The sequence below is a fragment of the Fukomys damarensis genome, unplaced genomic scaffold (genome assembly GCF_012274545.1).
Source record: "Fukomys damarensis isolate Sample0158 unplaced genomic scaffold, DMR_v1.0_HiC HiC_scaffold_12, whole genome shotgun sequence".
NCBI classification, from domain to species: Eukaryota; Metazoa; Chordata; class Mammalia; order Rodentia; family Bathyergidae; genus Fukomys; species Fukomys damarensis.
In genome coordinates, this window is record NW_022900924.1 from 16182585 (window position 1) to 16189907 (window position 7323).

General features: G+C 43.3%; 1 protein-coding gene across 1 annotated transcript; it reads right to left on the reverse strand.

The window, feature by feature from the left end:
- Nucleotides 1–3481: 3481 nt before the first annotated feature.
- Nucleotides 3482–5924, reverse strand: LOC104848459 (disintegrin and metalloproteinase domain-containing protein 1a). Its single transcript, XM_010604470.3, has 2 exons — nt 3677–5924; nt 3482–3603 (listed from the first exon to the last, which is right to left on the reverse strand). The coding sequence occupies exons 1-2, from the start codon at nt 5922–5924 to the stop codon at nt 3563–3565; spliced, it is 2289 nt and encodes a 762-aa protein (XP_010602772.1). The 3' UTR covers nt 3482–3562.
- Nucleotides 5925–7323: the final 1399 nt, after the last annotated feature.

The following is a 7323-nucleotide window of genomic DNA, read 5'->3' on the forward strand; positions in this document are numbered from 1 at the left end:
TTTTTTTTTTTTTTTTTTTTGGTACTGGGTATTGAACTCGGGTCTTTGCACTTGCAAGGCAGGCCACCGAACCGCTGAGCTAAATCCCCGGTCCGAACATTCCTTGCTTTGAGCCCCAGAACCACCCTCCCACCACATACATAGAGACTCCTTATTTTCTAAATTTTTGGTTAAATGTTGAGAAACCTTGAATAGTATTTATTGCTTGTTTTCTAATTACTTGCCTTTTGTTCCTTGAAGAACTTCATTAAATCAACCAAGAATAATTATCTCGTACATAAATCGTGATTCCTTTATCCTTGTGATTTTAAATCTGATGCTTATTAACTTTTATTATAGTCATTTATTGTATCAGCATGCCTACTGAGAAAGATTGCTTCTTCTGTAACTTCTCAGATGTCTGTGAAAGTGCTTCTCAGCAGAAATCCTGAACATCTTTTTCAGAAGTGTCCAATGATTGGGAGGCATTCCATTACCCAGTTGCCTCTCTTTTTTTCATTTTTAATCAGGTTGCTGTTTAAATTGCTATTAGTTTATGTTTGAGATACATAATATTTATATTCACATTGGGGAATTGGTACATGTGGAAATCATACCCTGATCATTTTTTAAATCCCCTTTCTGTCTACCTCCACTTTTTCCTGACCCCCTTACCCCTCTCCAGAAAGTTACCCAGCTTTAACCTTATTCTCAAAATTCTCAGGGGACTACTCACTCCCAACTTATAGCCTGGTTGCCCTGTATGAATTTTGATATTTTGGGCATTAAAAACATCTGGATTATCAAAACCCATCTTGATTCCTTACAGTTATTCTGCCTATTTTATGTACAGTTATGCATCCATACCTGAAGACTTGCATTGAAATTCAGTTTTGTTCTACCAGAAGTAACTAATTTAGGATTGGGGATTTAGCTCAGTGGTGCTGCCGCCTGCCTCACAAGCTGAAGGTCCTGAGTTCAATCCCCAATATCCCCCCCCCCAAAAGTAACTAAATTAGACCTTGAAAGTACAGCAGAAGCTAAGTCTTATTCTTCATTTGTTCTTTTCTTTTCTTTTCTCCTGGTACTGGGAATTAAATGTAGGACCTTGCGCTTGCCCGGCAGGCATGCACCACTGAGCTATATCCCCAGCCCTCTCTTTGTTGTTTTCTACTCATACAAGGTAAGTAGTGATTCACCCAGTATCTCCTCAGGGACTGATTCCCTGAGCCTTGGAACAATCATTGTGACGTACCTGGGAATTAGCAACCCCCATAGTTTAATGGGAGGAGTAGTTATGGCTCTGGTTATATAATTCCCTTGGCAATACTTATTGAGCATCTACATACAACAAGCTATTCCATCAGAACTAAGATACTAATCCACCATTCCATGCTGTCAGGATCCAGTTGGGGGGCCAGTCATAGTGGTACATGCCTGTAATCCTAGCACTCAGGAGGCTGAGGCAGGAGGACTGCCAGGAATTCAAGGCCAGCCTGGGCTACTTACTGAATTCAAGGCCAGCCTCATCTATATGGTGAGATCCTGTCTCAAAAACAAACAAAAAGATACGGTGGGGGAGAGGCACTTTAATCTGTACGTACACAGCACAGTAATAAGTGGTAAAGGTCAGTATCTATGCTTAAGGCTTTTGTTTCAGTAGAGTCACAGACAAAAGGCCATATTCTGTGCAACTAAAGACTTATGAAATGTCTTCCCCTCATTTTTCTGAAGAAAAAGGCTCACCAGGCAGGAGAAAATGTAGATTCACTCATTACTGGTAAGAGGTGCAATTTCCACCACTTACTAGCTATCTTGACAGCAAACTCTTTTTGTGTTTCTTTCCTCGTGTACAAGACAGGGTTATCACAGGGCAATTAGGAAAATTAAGTTAAGAAATGAATGTAAACTGTATAACAGTATACAGTTCAAAACAGATGTAATTATACTTTCATTGTGCTTACTCTGCAGAGAAATAACTACCCTCCAAAGCCCTTTTCTTTAGCATTGCATCAATAATACAGTAAATTAATAAAGGAAATGAAAAATAAATTAAAAATAAAAATGGAAAAATGCATACTTCAAACATAAATTCAGCACTGTGCAAGGGACTCCTTGCCTAAGTCGCTGCCTACTCCCTTGCACACAGAGAGTGATTAGACCTCCCTGGATCAGCCCTAAAGAATTAACCAAGCCCCCAAACAAAAGAAAACCATGTTATTAGGCTACATAAGCAATGTGATAAAAAAATACAGTGAATGTTTAAAATGTATTAGAGTAAAAGACTCATTGCCTTTAATTCCCCTCAAAACACCCCCCTTACTTCAAACACACCCCATTGTTCTTGCCTCTTTCTGACGCAGTTCTAAAGCTCCTTTTCATGCCTTTAGGTGTGCTATTGTGCCTGTTATGATATCCTGAATTGATTTCAAATGATGACTTCTAATAGTTGACTTTAGGGAAAAGCAAGAAGTTGCATAGTGCCAGATCTAGTGAATAAGGTGAATGACAAACCACTGTAATGTTTTATGAGTTGTATTATTGTTAAATGGTACTGGGCAGCATAATTTAATATATATTTTATAATACCTCATAAAGACACAAAAGAGAGCTTACCAAACTGCTCCACACAGTGAAAAGAATGGTAGGATAAATGTGTTCAAAGCCGGGGGAATATTTTGAGGGGGACTAATGGCAATGTCTCTTTTAGTGCTATAAATCTTTTTTGTTACTGGGAATCAGAGCCTAGCGCTTGCCAGGCAGGCGTGGTGCCACTGAGCTACATCTCTGGCCCCTTGTAATAAAATGTTTAAAGTTTAAACATACACTATATATTTTGGTCACCCTTCATAAAGCCTAAAGTGATACCATATCAGAAAATAAGCACTTAGGTACTTTTTTTTTATACTTAGGTACTTTTATATTAGAATGCATTCATTTTATGAATGTATTTCACAGGGTAAAGTGAAACAGCACATCCTATAGGCAACTAACCCAATAATGTACAGTTTTGATTGGGATGAAAAATCCTAAGATTGCATTGTAGGTATAATACGATAATATTATATGTCAAACAGTAGATGCAAGACAGTGTTACCTTACAATAAGCAAGTCAAAAGTTGACCCTACTGAGGTATGACATTGATAGGAATCATCTATAAGAAAGGTTTAATTAAAATTGTTTTATGGGGCCAGGGATTTAGCTCAGTGGTTCGGTGGCCTGCCTTGCAAGTGCAAGGACCCAAGTTCAATCCCCGGTATTAAAAAAAAAAAAAATTGTTTTATGAAATGTGAAAATGGAAAAAATTATAAAATATTATTTTAAATATAATTTTACAAAGGTATATTTAATCAACTTCTAAAAGACAAGAAAATATCTCAACCCATCCCATATTATTAGTACATTTCTGCAAATAATAGTGTCCTGATATTAGGCTCTGCGGCATTGGTATCCACTTCGTCTTTCCTGTATGGAGCTTCTTTTGCTCTGTGCATTATGTGTTAGCTTCTTCAGTCGGGGAATCTTCTGGTCCTTGCCCTTCGTGTACAATCTGTTCTGGTACAATCACTTCGGGGTTTTCTTCTAAGTCACCTTCTGAGCACAGTGAGAGCTCCTTTCTCGTCCTAACAATGGCAGCAATAATTAGAACCAAAAATAACATTAAGAGAAAGAGGGGAAAAATGTATACCATCTTACCAATACTTTGGTTTTTATCATTCTCACTACCTCTGTTGGCATCTTCATTGCTAACAGTATGTTTTCTAATGTCATCTTCAATTAGAATTCTATTAAGTGGCTTAGGCACAGGACCACTGTCCACACTACCCCCATATCCTGGATATCTACAGTCAGGGGGTGCAAATCCATCGTTACAATGGCAGTGTCTTAAATTGTTGCACACTCCATTCCCATGACACAGTAACTCTGAATCGCAGTCATGGTGGAGCACAGAATATTCGGTGCAGACGTAACCATCGCAAATTTTGTTTGGGGCACAGTAACTGCCATGTTCCACATCATCATCGGTAGTGTTATAGGCATCCATGCTCCAGCACCAGTCATCTCCATGGGCAACCTGGATCAGCGTATAATGCGACATCCTCCGTGGCAGGGCTTGAACATCTGTACATATAAGTTTTCCACAAAATATATCATCACCGGTACAATTAATATATGCTGCATTCTCAGTGGGATGGCCACAGTTTCCAAACTGGTGTGCTTTGCTGTTCATTGACAAGTAACAGGCCTCTGGGGCAGACCTTGCAGGGTACCCATATAGATTCAGACACTGCAAGTCAGGGTACCTACACTGACCCTCAAAGCAATAGTAAATTCTATCACACAACGTGCCATCTTGTTTGTAACTGTCTTCAGGACATTCTGCAGAATTCCCATCGCAGTATTCTGAGAGGTCACACTCACGGTGAGCAAAACGACATACCACCCCCTCCTTTTTGAAACTGCACTTATCACAACAGAGTCCACGACTACACTGTGCATTCTCCTTCAGTTTACACGTTGGTTCACAGCATGGGTCACCGTCACAAGCAGAACCACAGTCACACTCCTCCGGGGCCTCCACCTCACCATTTCCACAATTGGCGTCCCTGCGCCCGCGGCTTTTGCACCGTGGCTTGTTAAATAGGCAGGCCCCTTTGTGTTCATGAAGGAAGCGGTACAAGTAGTCAGAGCTGCAGTTGCTGAAGCCACTTTCTTTAGTGACAGTTTCATGCATGAGGCAAAAGTGCCTACCTTTACAAACGCAGGCGGAGTGGTCGTGCTGAATACCCAGGTTGTGCCCCAGCTGGTGGACCATGAGCGCTGCAAACAGGAGGGCATCTTCATGATGGAAAGCTTCGACAGCCGCCGCAAAACCACTTGTACAGGCTCCACTGAGAAATGCCTGGCCCCAGGTCCCTCCAGGATGATGCCCAACGATCATGTGGGCAACATCGTGCCTCACACGAGGGAGGAGCTCCCCTTGTCTCCAGCTATTGAAATTCCTGAGTGTAACTTGCAGGTCCCCTGGGACCTCTGTCAGGTCCCCCTCGGTCCAAATCTCCATCCCAGCCAGCACCACCTCTGTGTTTATTCCTCGAGTAAAGACGTTGGCCAGAGCAACGACGTCCACTACTCTCTGCACTGTCTCGTTGACGTCGCTGCCCCACATCTGGAACCGCTGGTTGTTGACCACAACAAACATCTCCACGTACTTGGTGCGTGACCACAAGTAGGACAGTGCCTGTAGATCGTGAGGCTTCCTGCTCTCTTGCTGCTGGCTGGTGGATACCGCTTGGCTGTCTCTGGGAGAGATGCTGCAGGAGACTGGAGCTTGCTGTGCCACGCTGTATAACGCATGTTCAAACCGTTTGGAAGAGAGTATGGGCTCGATGACGTAGGATGTTTGCTCCTTAATCAGGATGCCCCTGAGACCTGAACAGGTGTTGACAGAAACAAAAGAACCCGGCACTCCTTCTATGTAGCCTTCATAGTGACAGTCATGTGAGATGGAAGGAATTTCTTGTCCCAGGATGCCGTTGTGGTAACTGTAGACTGGAAAGTCATGCACAAAATAGTCTCTCCTCACCTTCAGGTGAACCCGCTGCTTCCGGCCTTGCATAAGTAGCGTGTAAGATGTCTTTTCCGCTGGGTCTTCAGTTCCCTTGACTGTCAGACTCTTGGGGATCACTATTTCATAGGAAGAGTAATGTCCTGGGCCCAGGTGACCGTGGATGCTTGGGAGAAGAACTATCCCCAAGAGCAACATGGTCACCAACCTGACACTCGGATGTCCTGGCGTTAGCCCCAGCTTCAGGGCCTCCATCAGAGGAGCCCAAGTCTGAAGCAGTCTCCTAGCAACACACAAAAACACATGGGCTTTCTGTAGAGAAGACGGGAAGGAGACAGTGTCTGTCACTGAGGCCATCGCTGACATGGCTCTCATGAATCAGTTGCTCTGGGGCCTGTGTCCATCAGTGCCAGCTTTCCCTCACATTCAGACCCTCAGACAGACGTATTAGCCCCAGGTCTGTACCAGTTACATAAACAGCAGTTACTTCTCACCTCTGAAAGTTTAGCTTTCTGGCTGGGCCTCATCCTAGTCTGATCTCTCTGATCTCTTTCACTTTCCATTTTTGGTGACTTCGTCCTTCAGCATCAATTCCAGGGATCCTTAGCTAAGCTCCTTTTGATAGGATGGAGGATGTGGCATGAAGGACTGTGAACTCTATAATGCAGGCGTGTACCTTGTTGAAGGATCCAAAACCTCTCTCTCTTCCTCCACAGGCCCCAGGGAACACCTTTCCTGCCCCTCCAATTGTCGGTTGCCCCTCCCCCACCCCACCCATAGTCAGTTGGCTCAGCTAACTCCAAATATTTACTCCAGACGGGAGACTTGGAGACAGGTTTGGTGGGCCTACGCCATTGTCTCTTCCTGCCTTGAAAAACCCTTGCTCAGTAGCACTTGAACATCCTAACCCAGGCTGATCTTTTCTGCTCAGTGAGGCACCATAAATGCATACACATCTCAAAGACCAGTCTGTTAGATTAGGGTAGTGAGAGAGCTGCTCTGTGCCCAACACAGACCCACGGGGAACGGAGAGATAATTTGTGTGTGTGTGTGTGTGTGTGTGTGTGTGTGTTGTACATAGAGTCTTAATGTACTAGACAAGCACTTTGCCACCGAGCTGTGCCCCTAGTCCGTTAGTAACTATTTCCTTTAACATTCTCGTTAAGTTTCTCAAGTTCTGTTTGTAACTCTGTCCATACGTGTATATGAGAAATGCCAGCTCTGCTGCCCATAATTATGTGTGACTGTCACAGCCACAGTAGCTGTTACCTCCAGGATGGCACCCTCTTAGAGGAAGCCCAGATACATTGGTACCCTAAGATGGTGCCCATTCCCCTGTGTTAGAACATAATCTCCATGTTTTCAGTGACCATGTCCACTTGGTCATTTTAACCCTGACAGTACCACCGCTAAGTTAGGGAAAGTATTTATCCAAGAGTAAAAGAGTAGACTGGCCATGGTGGCACATCGCTGTCATCACAGCACTTCAGAGGCTGAGGGAGGAGGACAGCCATAAGTTTGAGAACTGCCTGGGCTGCATAGTGAATTCAGAGCCAGCTTGAACCCTGTCTTAAAAAAAATAAAAGTAAGAAGTGTCTCTTTGAATGAATGAATGACATGGACCTGAGTGCTACAGTTTCTCATTTGTTACATGTCATTTGTTTATGCTGGCTTTGTAGCTGGGTTGATGGCTAAAAATGACTTCAAACAAACTTATATGCTAACTAAGGCCAAGAGCAGCACGTGCATGGTCTCCAAATTTATCTACTAATAT

What these genes read in the sequence shown, in the direction of transcription:
- LOC104848459 (XM_010604470.3), bottom strand. Translation starts at nt 5,924, where the DNA reads ATGAGAGCCATGTCAGCGATGGCCTCAGTGACAGACACTGTCTCCTTC. An exon ending in TGATAAAAACCAAAGTATTG is followed by an intron (nt 3,604 to 3,676) that starts GTAAGATGGTAT and finishes TGCCATTGTTAG; the next exon opens with GACGAGAAAGGAGCTCTCAC.